Raw genomic sequence first — 15,860 nt, forward strand, 5'->3', positions numbered from 1 at the left:
TAATTTCAGCTTCTTTTTCTCAGCCTGACGGTTTTGGGATTTATCCATATTTTTGAGTGAATCAGTCCTTTGTTCCTTTTCATCAGTTCAGTCAGTTCAATCATGTCCAACTCTTTTTTGCGACCCCATGGACTGTGGCACGCCAGGTCTCCCTGTCCATCACCAACTCCCAGAGCTTGCTCAGACTCATGTCCATCAAGTCGGTGACGCCATCCAACCATCTCATGCTCTGGCGTCCCCTTCTCCTCCTCTATTGAAGCTTCAGCTTCAACATCAGTCCTTCCAATGAATATTCAGGACTGATTTCCTTAAGGATTGACTGATTTGATCTTGCAGTCCAAGGGACCCTCAAGAGTCTTCTCCAACACCACAGTTCAAAAGCATCAATTCTTTGGCGTTCAGCTTTCTTTATAGTCCATCTCTCCCATACATGACTACTGGAAAAAGCAGAGCTTTGACTAGATGGAAAATTTGGCATTACTTCGTTGGCAAAGTAATGTCTCTCCTTTTTAATATGCTGTCTAGGTTGGTCACAGCTTTTCTTCCTTTTCATCACTGAGTAGTAATTCCTTATTTATCCCATCATCTGCTGAGGGACATGTAGGTTTTTTCCAGTTTTGGACTTTATGACTAAAGCTGCAATGAGTATTTACTTATATTTCTTCATGCGAAAATATATTTTATTTCTCTTGGTTAAATTTTAGGAGGGGAATTACTGTCATATAAGTATGTGCTTAACCATGTCAGAGTCTATCAAACTGTTTCTAAAGTGGTTGTATCATTTTACATTCTCACCAGCAGTGTTTGAGTCCTTCAGTTGCTCCTTACTCTTGCCAACACTTCCTTTTGTCATTATTTTTAGCATCTCTGGTGGGTGGGTAACAATGTCTCATGTAACTTTAATTTGCATTTCCATGAAGGCTAAATGTTGTTGGGTGTTGGTTCTTATGTGTATTAGCATGCATCTTCTGTATGTGTTTTGTGAACAAATCTTTAACTCATCCTTTATTAGGTTGCTTATCTTATTATCAGAGTTCTTTATATAGTCTTATAAGAAGTCCTTTGTCAGATAGGTGTTTTGCAAATATTTTCACCTAGTCTCTGGCTTGCCTTTTCATTTTTGTAATGGTGTTTCTTAAGGGGCAGATGTTTTAAATTTTTATAAAGTTGAATTTATTTTTTCTTTCACAGTTTTTTATGTTCTATCCAAGAAAGCTTTGACTATCCCAAGGTTGAAGACGTTTTCCCTTATGTTTTCTTCCAGAAGTTTTACACTTTTATCTAACATATTTAATTCTGTGATCCATTTTTGATTGATTTTTATGTTAAGTGCAAGGTAAGGGAGTGAGAGTCACTTTTTTCCATACCGACACCCAGTTTGTTCTATCAATGTTTATTAAAAACCTAAGTAGCTTGTTGATAATCAGCTGACCACCCTTTGTAAAAATCTTTTCTAGACTCTCTTTTGTTCCATTGATCTACATCTATCCTTTTACCAGTATTTCCTTCTGTTGACCTGCAACTATGAAGATTTTAAAGTGTTTTTTCCTCCTTTATTTTATTAATATGGTGCTTTACATTGATTTAAATTTGAATGTTAAACCAACTTTCCATTCTTGGGATAAACTGCCCTTCAGTTCAGTTCAGTTCAGTCGCTCAGTCGTGTCCAACTCTTTGTGACCCCATGGACCGCAGCACACCAGGTCTCCCTGTCCATCACCAGCTCCCAGAGTTTACTCAAATTCATGTCCATTGAGTTGGTGATGCCCTCCAACCATCTCATCCTCTGTTGTCCCCTTCTCTACCCGCCATCAATCTTTCCCAGCATCGGGGTCTTTTCCAATGAGTCAGTTCTTCGCATCAGGTAGCCAAAGTATTGGAGCTTCAGCTTCAACATCAGTCCTTCCAATGAAGATTCAGGGCTGATTTCCTTTAGGATTAACTTGTTGTGTCTCCTTGCAGTGCATGGGACTCTCAAAAGTCTTCTCCAACACCACAGTTCAAAAGAATCCATTCTTCAGCGGTCAGCTTTCTTTATAGTCCAACTCTCACATCCATACATGACTACTGGAAAAACCATAGCCTTGACTAGAAGAACCTTTGTTGACAAAGTAATGTCTCTGCTTTTCAATATGCTGTTTAGGTTGGTCACAACTTTTCTTTCAAGGAGTAAGTGTCTTTTAAATTAATGGCTACAGTCACCATCCGCAGTGATTTTGGAGCCCAAAAAATATTCCCCCTCAGTCAGTCTCTCCCATCAGAAAGCTTCCATAAACCTCTTATCCTTCTCCATCAGAGGGCAGAGAGACTGAAAACCATAATCACAGAAAACCAATCTAATCACATGGACCACAGCCTGTCTAACTCATTGAAACTGCTCTTAGTCATGGTGTATTATTGTTTTAAAAAATTATTGTTTAGATCAACTTATTATTATGAGTCTTTTTATTTAAATTCATGGGGGATATTAGTTTCATTTCTTATAATGTCTTCATCTAGCTTTGGTATCAGGGTAATAAGTACTTAAATAAGGTGTATTTTTTTTTATTTTCTAAGAATTATATGAAATGGTAGTCCTCCCTTGATATTCATGGGGCCCTGGTTCCAAGCCCCCTGGTTCCATTTGAGGATACCAAAATCCATGGATGTTCAAATTCTTTATGTAAAATGGATAGTATGATAGTCCTTTTGTGTTTGCATATTTGTATTGAAATTTGATCCTAAGCTTGCTGAATCCAGATGGACTGGATGGTAGACTATCTGTAGTGGTAGCTACTGTTTATTGAAGGCCTGGCATGTGAAGACCTTAATATGAATATTAAATAGATGTCCATATTATCCTAGTAAGGGCAGTATCATTACTCTCATAAGTAGAATTGAAGGCATGGCATGTGAAGACCTTTATGTGAATATTAAATAGAATTCCACAATACCCTAGTAAGTGCAGTATCATTACTCTCATAAGTGGGAAAGTGAAGATTCTAGAAGGGAATATTCTGTTTGGGAATAAGTTTCTAGCTAGGCAACAAGAATCCAAATTTAACCCAGTTTATGTTACTTCAACACTTTCCTTCTTAAGTTGACCCCGCCCTGCCTCCCTAGCCAACCCTTTCAGCTTCTCTCTTAAAATCCTATATCAAAGTATGAAAGTGTTAGTTGCTCAGTTGCATCTGCCTCTTTGCGACCCCATGGACTGTAGCCCACCATGCTTCTCTGTCCATGGGATTTTCTGGACAAGAATACTGGAGTGGGTAGCCATTCCCTTCTCCAGAGGATCTTCCTGACTGACCCAGGGATTGGACCCAAGTCTGCTGCATTACAGGCAGATTCTTTACCATCTGACCCACCAGGGAAGATTAAAACCCTATATATTTCTAAAAGACTTTCTCTGCCCGCCTTTCATAGTTATCAGATTGCAGTCGGTCTGCCTGTGCAGATTCAACAACCCTAGGATTCAGAGTGCCCATCATACTCAGCTATTTTATGTAAGGGACTTGGACGTCCATGAGTTCTGTCATTGTGGAAATCCTGAAACCAGCACTTCATGGATACGAGGGATTACTGTTTCCTGCATAAAGTTTTGGTAGCTTTCACTAGTGAAGCCTTATGGACCTGGACATTTCATTGTGGTAGGACTTATAATTGCAAAATTTGTTTAGTAGATACAGGACTATTCCAGTTTTCTATTTGTGCTGTATTGTCTTTTGATAATTTGTATCTTTCAGTGAATGTGTCTGTTTCATCTCAGTTAACAAATTTATTTGTATAAAATTGTTTACAATATTCTCTTATTATTCTTTTTTTTTTCCTCTTATTATTCTTTGCAAGTTTGTAGCATCTGTAGTAATGTTAAGTCCTGATGTTGGGAATTTGTGTCATTTACCTCCCACTCCAGCTCCCCCTCCCCTTCTCCTTCTTTTTGTTCTCTCCCTTCTCTTCCACCTCCCTCTTTTCTCCATCAGTCTAGCTAGGAACTAATTGGCTTTATTGATTTTTTTTTTAAATAAATGTTTTATTTTATTTTATTTTTTCTCTATGGTATCTCTGTTTTCTATTTCATTTACTTAGGCTCCTTATTATTTCCTTCCATTTACTTATTCTGGGTTTAATTTGCTTCTATCTAGCCTATTAAGAAGAAGCTTAGATTATTGAATTTGGACCTTTTTTGATTTCTGATAATGTGTAAACATGTTAAGCTGTGAATTTCCTTCCAAGCATTGTCATAGCCATATTACACAGATTTTAATATGCTGTATTTTTATATTCATTCCATTCAGAACCTGTTTTTTATTTCCTTTGTCATTTCTTTGAAGGGTTATTTAGAATTATGCAGTTTAGTTTCCAAATACCTGGATTTCTTTTTTTTTGAGCTGTCTGATTGATTTCTAGTTTATTTATGGTATGATCTGTGAGCACAATCTATGTGATTTTAATCCTTTAAAGTTTATTGAGACTTATGTTATGGCTCAGCATGTGATCTGTCTTGGTAAAGGTTCCATGTCACTTGTGAAGAATGTGTACTCTGTTGAAGCTGAGTAGGGTGTCCCCCAAATGTAAGTCGATCAAGTTGGTTCTTAGTGTTGTTCATATCTTCAGTGTCTTTCCTGATTATCACGGAAATCCTAATCAATTTGAGATTTGAAATATTAGGATATGACATATAATGTAAATAGTATAAAAAATTCACTGCTAGAAATTATTTGAAAATATTTTTAAATGCATGCATGAGTACAATCTTTTCTATGTTAACTCTTTGTGTCTTTCACTAACTATTTATGAGAAGTTTCATAAAATATGCCCTTAGAAAATTTAGGACTGAAAACCATAGGTTTATTAATTATCTCACTGAATGCTGTGTGCCCATACATATGTTTACGATTGATGCTTAGTGTGTTTAGTTATTGAAAATAAAATACAAATCAAGGTTCCTGAAAAAGCAGTGAAGTTAAAAATAATGCATAGTTTGAAGAAAGTCAGGTACATAGTAGGCAATGATATTTCAGTTTTCTTTCTTTATAAGTATTAGCAGATTCTTGCTATGCAAATGAGTCAAGTAGCCCTTCATACTGATTTGACCTATTTTAGAAAGTTAGGTTGTACATTTAGAAGTAATGTTGGGACTTCCCTGGTGGTCCACTGGTTAAGATTCTGTGTCTCAGTGGTTTTGAGCCAGGCCTCCTCTTGATACTTCCTTGTTTGCTCTGGTTCAGGAAAGAAAATTTGGGATTGGGTCAGAGATGTGGCCTTGGTTTAATGAGGCGAATAAGAGGAGAAGCCCAGTTAGTTGGCTATGCTTTTTTGGGAAAATGGTCTGATTTGTGTGTTCTGTTTTGTCTAAATTTGGCAGGATTGGGGAGAGTACTTCTGTTTGTGTGGATTATTCATGTGAGAAGATGCTTCCAATTGTTCTCCACTGAGCTATATGGCCCTGCAGTTGGGACGTATAGTACACAAAGATTTCTTACAAGCCAGTCGGTATCTAAAAGTGGTTGTTCTGGGAAGGACTGGTTTTTCACCTCTGGTGAAAATTTTTCATGACATTTTTACTTTTTCAAATGAAAAGTTAATAGAGATTTATTTTTCTTAAGTCAGAATAAAAATGAAAGTCAAATGCATGCGTGCATGCATTCTAAGTCACTTCAGTCCTATATGACTCTTTGCAACCTCACAGCTGTTGCCGCCAGGCTCCTCTGTCCATGGGATTCTCCAGGCAAGAATACTTGAGTGGCTGCCATACCCTCCTCCGGGGATCTTCCCAACCCAGGAATCAAATCTGGGTTTGCATTGCAGGAGATTCTTTACCACTGAGCCACTGGGGAAGCCCCAAAAGTCAAATATTCCTTAATAAAGGCTACAAAAGCTGTCTTTTTTTCCTGATATATGTAGAAACTACATTGAATAATTTAAGCTGAACTTAGGCGAATACAGTTGCTTCTCAAGTCACCTGTGAAAACTCCTCACAGTCTTGTACAATGTGGTTTAGCTTTATCTATGTCAGTTAAAAAATAGTCGATTCAAGATTTCTGTGCAGCTGTTTAAAACTGTGGCTTTATCCTCAGTGGTGGAGCCACATATGGCACCTAAGATTCTCATTATTAAAGTCCTGTTTTGAATTCTGTTTCCGACTTCAGGTGTATGGTCACCCTCAGTTTGACCCTATAAGGATCAAAGTTCAGGACAGAACAGTTCCTGTTTAAACTACTGAGTCAGTTTACAAATAGCAGGGTCACTGCATTTGTATTTCATCCTAGTGCAATTTGAGAGATCATTCCTTTCCATTTTCTCTGCTGAGTTGTACTTGTGGTTCACTTTTGAAAGCTTATAAATAGGCAGTGAGTCAATAAAAATGTAAGAAATATCAAGGGAGCTATAACTGTCTTGTTTAAACTTTATTTCAGTGAAAAGTATTTGGCAAACAATTAATTTCTTGGCAAGAAAACAACAATAACAACCCTGACTAGTGATTAAATGCAGTTTCGCTGTAGATGATTTGGGATGAGGTTAGGAGAATCTTTGAGGGAGCAGAAAATTGACCTCTTCCTGCCAGGACTTTTGATCTAAACATGGCAGTTTTTTCCACCATTCATTGCTGTGTTCTCCTTCTCTCCTAGGAGTCCCAACAAATGCTTGGAAGACTTATTCCAGAAAAACAGATACTCAATGACCAACTGAAACAAGTTCAGCAGAACAGTTTGCACAGTAGGTGTTTTCTTTTTAAAGTTGACATTTTCCTTCCTCACAGGCAAGAAATGAGAACCTGAAAAGCCGTTTTTCCTCACTGCCAGTTTGTTTTTCTTATCTCGCCATGTTTTTCTAAAACAGGGGATTCACTTCTCACACTCAAAAGAGCCTTAGAAGCGAAAGAACTGGCTCGGCAGCAGCTACGAGACCAACTGGATGAAGTGGAGAAAGAAACTAGATCAAAATTACAGGAGATAGATATTTTCAACAATCAGCTGAAGGTACCTATTCTGTGTGTGCCTACATGTTATGTCTTACTTTGTTAATTTTTCTAAGTGGCCAAGATGGGTAGTTGATATTTGACCTCCAGGCAGGAAAATTTATTCTGCTGGTTTGTCAGCCTTCATTAGAAAGCCCTCACATTTATAGATGAACATAAAACAATCTAAGTTGAATTTTTGTCCGTTAAAAAATAAAAATGAATTTGTCCTCTTTAAATAAAGGGCTGAGTAAATGGCCCTGACTTGACGCCTGAATTTTACATGAATACATTTTTGCATATCTTCATCCTTGTGTCTGTTGAGAACTCCATCAAGTTGTATTGCCAAAAGCTTGGCTCCAAAAGCTGCATCTTTCTTATGTTGTTTGAAGAAGATTGAAAAGGAACTGTTTTCTCTTTGAAAGCTAAGAATTTTTTTGCCACTTTTTACCATCAGGATTGTCCTTGAATATAGATAGATCTTTATTTTGTTACCTCACACTTTAAAATATTATGGTTAGTGGAGTGATTACCTTTGTCTCTGTGGTGGAAGTGGTGCATGGTTTTGTTATATTTTCACTTGTAACTCAGGAAAATGCCAAAGCTCCCAGGGAAGATACAGGTGGTGAAATTACAGGCTTTTTCTGATTTGGTGTTTTTGGTTTAACGTGAGAGCTTTATCATCTTAAGAATGATTATTATCCTGTAATAGAATATCTTGAAATACAAATAGCTTATTTCCTGTTAACAGCAATCACATACTTTAGATTTAAGTAGATATTGAAGTTTTTAATCAATTATGTTCTTTTAAAAAGTTGGACTTTACACTTTTTTTTTCCTCAAATATTTTCTGTTTGCAACCTAAAATCCTTTATACTTGCTTCTGGCCAGTTTAGCTTCTGGTACTTAGAAAAAGTTTAAATACTTTTCTTCATTATTCTGTTCTTCAATATTAGAAATACAAAAACAAATTTGAAAGCATATTTGAGATTTTTAGTTGACTTTAGAATTTTGATTCTAGGCCAGCTTGTCTAGACGTTTGAGTTTGAGGTATTTACACTGTGTTTTCAGAGTAATAAGTAATGAGGTTTTCATAATTATACAACTCCAGGAAGATGATCTTAGAGGGAATATTATTTGAGCCAATTTACTGTTGTGAGTTTTTTTTAAATATTGCTTTCATGCTTACACTGAATGTGTGTTTGTGTATGTGTGTATATGCACTCTATATATTTTCTGTATGTGTACATATGTGCTTATGTGTCTTATATAAATACTGGAATTACAGCTGTCAGCTCTGCTTCTCCAGAATAAATAGAAACACTGACATTACCGCTCATTATTACTTGTCACTATTTCAAGCAAAAAGAATATGGTGCTATGGCACCCTTGTAACCCTTTTTAATAGTCTCTTGGAATATAAACTTAAGTATTCAGATATCTTCTGACCCAGGCGGTACTCCAGATTTTTGCCTTAATCTTAAGTTTCCTTTCTCTAACAGTTTGGCCCATAGCAAGGTTCACATGTCAGAAGATGGACTCTGGTCGGTGGTTTTTGATAATGCCTGGTTAACTTACAGATTACTTTTGCTGTTGTACTGTTTTCATTGCTAAAGAGAACACCCTGCACATGTGATGTGAGTCACTCTCACTGTTTAGTTGACTAATGCTGATTTCAGTATTGAGAGAGTTTTTAGACCTTTATTCTACTGGCCCATTTTCCAAATATGTGTGTTTATCGCTCAGTTATGACTGACTCTTTGTGATCCCATGGACTGTAGCCCACCAGGCTCCTCTATCCATGAACTTCTCCAGGCAAGAATACTGCCGTGAGTTGCCATTTCCTTCTCCAAGGAATCTTTCCAACCCAGGGATCGAACCTGGGTCTCCTGCACTGCAGGCAGATTCTTTACCATTTGAGCCACCAGGGAAACTCAGATATACTTGTTTTTATATATTTCTTTCTGTTGTAACTTTTCTTTTCGTTTTCCATTATTACTTTAAATTTAAGTCAGTGTGGAGTGTGGAGAGTGAAAAAAAAATCACAAGCCAGTATGTAGCTACATTGTTTTGTTATTTAAAACAAATAAAAGTTTGGAGGATTTAGTGACCATATTATGTTTCTGACAGTTGTTATTTCTAGTATTTCTCTCCAACCTGGTGAGATCAAAACAGAAACAGATAGGTACACTGAAGATCAAAAGATTTATGATATGAGGGGAACAGTTCTTGAGGCTGTAGCCCTTTGCCTGACAAAGAAATAAAGCCACTCTTTCCTTCTTCTGCAAAAAAAAAAAAAAAAAAAAAGATGTATAATTTGATTGAGACAGCTCAGAGGCAGATTTAAGATTTTAGCCTCTTGAGTATCTCCTGTCTGTTTCCTTTGTTATAATCACATTCGTGAATGTGAAGCTTTTTCCTTTTTCTCATTACTTTAGAGCTTGTTCACTTTGTTGTTGGTGTTTAGTCACTAAGTCGTGTCTGACTCTTTTGCGACCCCGTGAACTGTCGTCCGCTAGGCTGCTTTGTCCATGGGATTTCCTAGGCTAGAATACAATTTCTTGATTCAGGGATTGGATCTGTGTCTCTTGCATTGGCAGACGAATTCGTTACCACTAGCAGTTATAATTTCTCCTAAGATGAGATGAACTAGGCGAGCCAGCATTCTGACCCTTTGGGATTTCTTCCGTGTGTCCCTTGATACAGTAGTACCTCCACAGCATCCTCACTAATGTTGAAAAAAATTACTTCTACCTTGCCGAAACACTTCAACTGTCCAGTAATTCCACACATCAGGTTTGATGGTATGAATTTGCTCTATCCTAAACCTTCCTTTCCCCAGAGGAAACCAGCCTGGAGAGTATAGAAAAGAAGTTAGGACTTAGTTTTGTTTTATATTCCTATAAATTATTCATCTAGAGAAAGAAAGTTCAGTTCACCCATTATCAACTAGTATGGTGACACTGGAGAAATACTTATAGAGTGTAGACTTTTGAAAGTAGTTCATCAAAGAGGACTTCCCTGGTCATCCAGTGGTTAAGACTGAGCTTCCAGTGCAGGGGACTTGGGTTAGATCCATGGTCCGGGAACAAGGATGCCACGAGGTGTGGGGCGTGGCCAAAAAAAGAAGCCGTTGATCAGAGCATTGAAACCTATATTCAGTTTCTAGCCCCATAAACGAGGGTTCCATTTAGCAAAATTCAGCTCTCCTCGTTTCTTTGGTACAAAACTACCTGCAATAAGCTGTTCACTTCTTTGGACACACACTCACTGTCATGTCCAGTTTCTTAGCGTTAAGGGCATGCAGGGAACAATAGCTTAGAGGTAAAGAATCTACCTGCCAATGCAGAAAGTGCAGTTTCAATCACTGGGTCGGGAAGAAATCCCCTGGAGAAGAAAGTGGCAACCCACTGCAGTATTCTTGCCTGAAAAACCCATGGACAGAGAAGCCTGGTGGACTGCAGTCCATGGGGTCTCAGAGTTACTGAGTGTAGCACATAGCACAGGGAACAGCAGTACCATTTTAGCTCAGATTCTCAAGCATGAGACTGTGCTCAGGAAGTATAATTGTATTTAGTTTCTTGAATGAGAAAGGGTTTAGAGGGTAGGTATGCTGTTTTCCTTTTTCTTTCTTTCTTTCTTTTTAATGTGCAGTCTGGTTTAGTCCTGTCTGCCAGCTATCTAGTTCAGATTCATTCTTTTGAGAATTGCTCCTTTTTTTCTCCAGTTAAGCAAGAATTACATTTATGCCTCCTCACCCAGTTTCTGATAACCAATGATGGAAACACTCAAGTCATAAATTAATTAAAGAGGAAATCAGTTACTTTTACAGTTAGATTAACAGATATTTCAGATTGGTAGCAATCTACTAAAAATATAAACCATACTTACAGTCTGGTCAAGAACTGGTCAGAGCTGTGGATCATATGGTCTCTAGAATCTTGGACCTTTCCATTTCTATTTTACCTAATGGAAATTGAGGACTCATTTTTTTCCTTTTAGAAAAGACTACTTTTCCATGCGGGATTCCCAGGTGACACTAGTGGTAAAGAATCTGCCTGCCAATGCAGGAGACACGAGTTGGATACCTGGGTCAGGAAGATCCCCTGGAGAAGGAAATGGAAACCCACTCCAGTATGCTTGCCCAGAGAATCCAATGAACAGAGGAGCCTGGAGGGCTACAGTCCACAGGGCCACAGAGTCAGGCACGACTGAGCGACTGAGTATACATTTTTGCATCCTTTTGTAGTAGACGGCTACCTTATAGATATGATATTTATGTTTTCCAGAAATGATCCCAAGACAGAAATGTCTTTCTAATTTATCACCCGAAACCAAGAATTACTTTAAAGAGGAAAAAGAATGAATAAACTTGGCTTTTGTAAGCCTATCAAAAAAGGAGGAAATGATAGCACTCTGATATTAAAGCTTTTGTGCTCGAGTTCCCAATTGATAGCCTTTTATTTTTACTACCTTTTGTGTGAACAGTAAATTTCAGTGGACCAAATTTATCTATCAAATTTTCTGCTTTTAAAATGCATTCTATATGCAGCAACTATTTTATCATGCTTAGGAATCAATAATCTCATATTCATGTTCTAGAAACCTCAATTTAAAATTCAATTATCTTTGACTTTTCTCTTTTTATCTCATTCTGCAGGAAAATCAAAACAATTTCTTGGGGGAATCTATTTTCCTTAAGGCAAATTTTTCTTACCTACAGTGCTTAGCTGTAGGTGTAAAATTATGGTTCTAGCAAGTGTCAAATACCATTACGAATAGGAACTTTTTAGACAGCAGCACTTGACCTCACATTGCCTTTGGCAATGTTAGTAGTTACTGTCATAGTTTTCTTTGGCCCTTATAGGTTAATGTTCCATATTTTAATATCCTCACTATGATACAGAACAACAACATAAAGTACAGCTTATAGTTTTCAGGACTCTATTGTAAGCCAAAACAGAATCCACACAAAGTGTCTAGATGTTGTGTTTTGTTCTGAAAAGTCGAGTCCTTGTTGGTCCCCGTCTAGGCTCTGTGTGCTGGTCGAGTTCTAACATGAATGGCATTTATATTAGAGCATTTCTTTCTTCCAGTCACTGGCAATGGAAGAGACAGTGTTTCAGTGCCTGGCAATTCTCCTGGGCTGTGTCATCCACTTAGACTTCTTTCTAAAGGTTTTCCTGCCCTGCTCAGGCAATGTGCATCTTTCTCAAACTAAGAATGGTGAACCATCTCCAGCTCTCTGCTTCAGTTTCCCTCATGCAGATGAGTGCTCAGTGTCTAAAACAGCATTTACCATTAAGTGCGAATAAGCTTTCTTTGTAAAAGTTAATCATGATTAATTATTATAAATCATGGGCTATGAGTGAATCTTTCCTCTTGACAAATTGTGTGTGTGTTGGTGTGGGTGTGTGATGGAATCTCTGAACTACGAGATGGAGAAGGTACTATATACTGTAGTCTTTATACCAAGCATATTTTAGATCATTGAATTTGCCATGTGGCTGCAAAAATTTGAGAGATCATACTTGGTCATTATTTGGGTCAATACGCATATTTTCATCAGTAGATAGTATAGTCAGTATAGTATTCCAAAAGTGGATAGTCTTATTTCTCAGAAAAATGTGAGTATTTAGGACTGATTCAGAGTTAAGAATTACGTTCCTTAATATACTTGGGAAATCCAGGCTTTGTAAATTAGACACAAGATGCTAAGAAATATAAACTCTGCCTATAATGCTACCTGTTCTAAAAATTGCTCCTAGGAACTGAATTGTTGTTGAAATAAGAATGCCAGTTATAGTAAATAAGGTTCTTGGCTTTACTGAGGCTTTCATGCTCTCGGTTTCAGACACTTGCTTTCAATGGCAGGCTCATTGATTATGAAGGCAGTGAAAGGCAAAATGTTTAGCAACCCAGGAAGAAAAGAAAAGAGCTGGAGAAGGAATTGCAGAACAGAATGAGATGTCAGGGAAAAATGCATGTGCAGGGAAACAAGGAAGGAAAGGAAAAGATCCAGAAAGAGGAGATCCAGACAGCAAGAGAAACCAGTGTGAATTCAAATAACCACGTTTTCTCATATTAGTAGAATAATGTTTGGCTGTTTCATGGATTGTTCAAGATTAAATTTTATTTTTACCTATATGATCCTTTTGAAAGAAACTTTTTTTGCACAGAAGTAATAAAATACTGTAATTCTCATTCAATGTACTTGTGATTATGGAAACTTTAGACAGATTCCTTCAATGAAGAAAAGTAATTAAATACTCCCAAGACTCGAAATAATTAACAAGCATTGTGTGTTAGATTCTGTGCCATACCAATAGGCTTGTTGCTTGGTTGGTTGAGTTTTTTAATAATAGTGGGGGTTTTTCTTTTGAGGTTTTAAAAAAAGTACTTAACAAAAGGTTTTTGGGGGAGGGAAAAAAAAACAGAACTCGTCTCTTGAAAAAAAAAGTGCTTTTTTATCCTCTTCTTTAGCCAAACTCAAGACAGTTTGATCCTTAAGAGTGCATTTTATTTTTTTTAATTTTTTTTTTTTACTTATAGAACATTTATTAAGTATTCTTTTTTTTTATAGGCTAATTACTTTACATCATTACAGTAGTTTTTGTCATACATTGAAATGAATAAGCCATGGATTTACATGTATTCCCCATCCCAGTCCCCCCTCCCACCTCCCTCTCTACCTGATCCTTCTGGGTCTTCCCAGTGCACCAGGCCCGAGCACCTGTCTCATGCACCCAATCTGGGCTGGTGATCTGTTTCACCCTAGATAATATACATGTTTCAATGCTGTTCTCTTGAAACATCCCACCCTCGCCTTCTCCCAGAGTCCACAAGTCTGTTCTATATATCTGAGTCTCTTTTTCTGTTTTGCATATAGGGTTATCATTACCATCTTTCTAAAGTCCATATATATGTGTTAGTATACTGTAATGGTCTTTATCTTTCTGGCTTACTTCGCTCTGTATAATGGGCTCCAGTTTCATCCATCTCATTAGAACTGATTCAAATGAATTCTTTTTAATGGCTGAGTAATATTCCATGGTGTATATGTACCACAGCTTCCTCATCCATTCGTCTGCTGATGGGCATCTGGGTTGCTTCCATGTCCTGGCTATTATAAACAGTGCTGCGATGAACATTGGGGTGCACATGTCTCTTTCAGATCTGGTTTCCCTTGGTGTGTATGCCCAGAAGTGGGATTGCTGGGTCATATGGCAGTTCTATTTCCAGCTTTTTAAGAAATCTCCACACTGTTTTCCATAGTGGCTGTACTAATTTGCATTCCCACCAACAGTGTAAGAGGGTCCCCTTTTCTCCACACCCTCTCCAGCATTTATTGCTTGTAGACTTTTGGATAGCAGCCATCCTGACTGGCGTATAATGGTACCTCATTGTGGTTTTTGATTTGCATTTCTCTGATAATGAGTGATGTTGAGCATCTTTTCATGTGTTTGTTAGCCATCTGTATGTCTTCCTTGGAGAAATGTCTGTTGAGTTCTTTGGCCCATTTTTTGATTGGGTCATTTATTTTTCTGGAGTTGAGCTGGAGGAGTTGCTTGTATATTTTTGAGATTAATCCTTTGTTGCTTCGTTTGCTATTCTTTTCTCCCAATCTGAGGGCTGTCTTTTCACCTTGCTTATAGTTTCCTTTGTTGTGCAAAAGCTTTTAAGTTTCATTAGGTCCCATTTGTTTATTTTTGCTTTTATTTCTAAAATTCTGGGATGTGGGTCATAGAGGATCCTGCTGTGATTTATGTCGGAGAGTATTTTGCCAATGTTCTCCTCTAGGAGTTTGATAGTTTCTGGTCTTACATTGAGATCTTTAATCCATTTTGAGTTTATTTTTGTGTATGGTGTTAGAAAGTGTTCTAGTTTCATTCTTTTACAGGTGGTTGACCAGTTTTCCCAGCACCACTTGTTAAAGAGGTTGTCTTTTTTCCATTGTATATCCTTGCCTCCTTTGTCGAAGCTAAGGTGACCATAGGTTCGTGGATTTATCTCTGGGCTTTCTATTCTGTTCCATTGATCTATATTTCTGTCTTTGTGCCAGTACCATACTGTCTTGATGACTGTGGCTTTGTAGTAGAGTCTGAAGTCAGGCAGATTGATTCCTCCAGTTCCATTCTTCTTTCTCAGGATTACTTTGGCTATTCGAGGTTTTTTGTATTTCCATACAAATTGTGAAATTATTTGTTCTAGTTCTGTGAAAAATACCGTTGGTAGCTTGATAGGGATTGCATTGAATCTATAGATTGCTTTGGGTAGTATAGCCATTTTGACAATATTGATTCTTCCAATCCATGAACACGGTATATTTCTCCATCTGTTTGTGTCCTCTTTGATTTCTTTCATCAGTGTTTTATAGTTTTCTATGTATAGGTCTTTTGTTTCTTTAGGTAGATATACTCCTAAGTATTTTATTCTTTTTGTTGCAATGGTGAATGGTATTGTTTCCTTAATTTCTCTTTCTGTTTTCTCATTGTTAGTGTATAGGAATGCAAGAGATTTCTGTGTGTTAATTTTATATCCTGCAACTTTACTGTATTCATTGATTAGCTCTAGTAATTTTCTGGTGGAGTCTTTAGGGTTTTCTCTGTAGAGGATCATGTCATCTGCAAACAGAGAGAGTTTCACTTCTTCTTTTCCTATCTGGATTCCTTTTACTTCTTTTTCTGCCCTGATTGCTGTGGCCAACACTTCCAAAACTATGTTGAATAGTAGTGGTGAGAGTGCATTTTAAAATAATGGGTTATTGCTTTATAGATAAAGTTGAGACATTTGGGGAAAACTCAGATTTTCAGGACAAAATAGAGTCAGTTTTCTCTTTCTGGGAGCATAAGGATACCTAGCAAGGACTCTTAGGAGACATGGGAGAAGATTCTTAGTTAGCTATATCTACTGCAGAAGA

General features: G+C 37.3%; 1 protein-coding gene across 8 annotated transcripts in view; it reads left to right on the forward strand.

The window, feature by feature from the left end:
* Positions 1-15,860, forward strand: part of ITSN1 (intersectin 1) — a 246,668-nt gene that overhangs the window by 118,685 nt on the left and 112,123 nt on the right. For all 8 annotated transcript variants that reach the window (XM_070455186.1, XM_020892645.2, XM_020892648.2 and 5 more), the window contains 2 exons: positions 6,612-6,699; positions 6,823-6,962. In XM_070455186.1, the coding sequence (XP_070311287.1) occupies positions 6,612-6,699; positions 6,823-6,962 (228 nt within the window). The remainder of the gene's footprint in view (positions 1-6,611; positions 6,700-6,822; positions 6,963-15,860) is intronic.

This window comes from Odocoileus virginianus, chromosome 25, assembly GCF_023699985.2.
Source record: "Odocoileus virginianus isolate 20LAN1187 ecotype Illinois chromosome 25, Ovbor_1.2, whole genome shotgun sequence".
In the NCBI taxonomy this organism is placed as follows: Eukaryota; Metazoa; Chordata; class Mammalia; order Artiodactyla; family Cervidae; genus Odocoileus; species Odocoileus virginianus.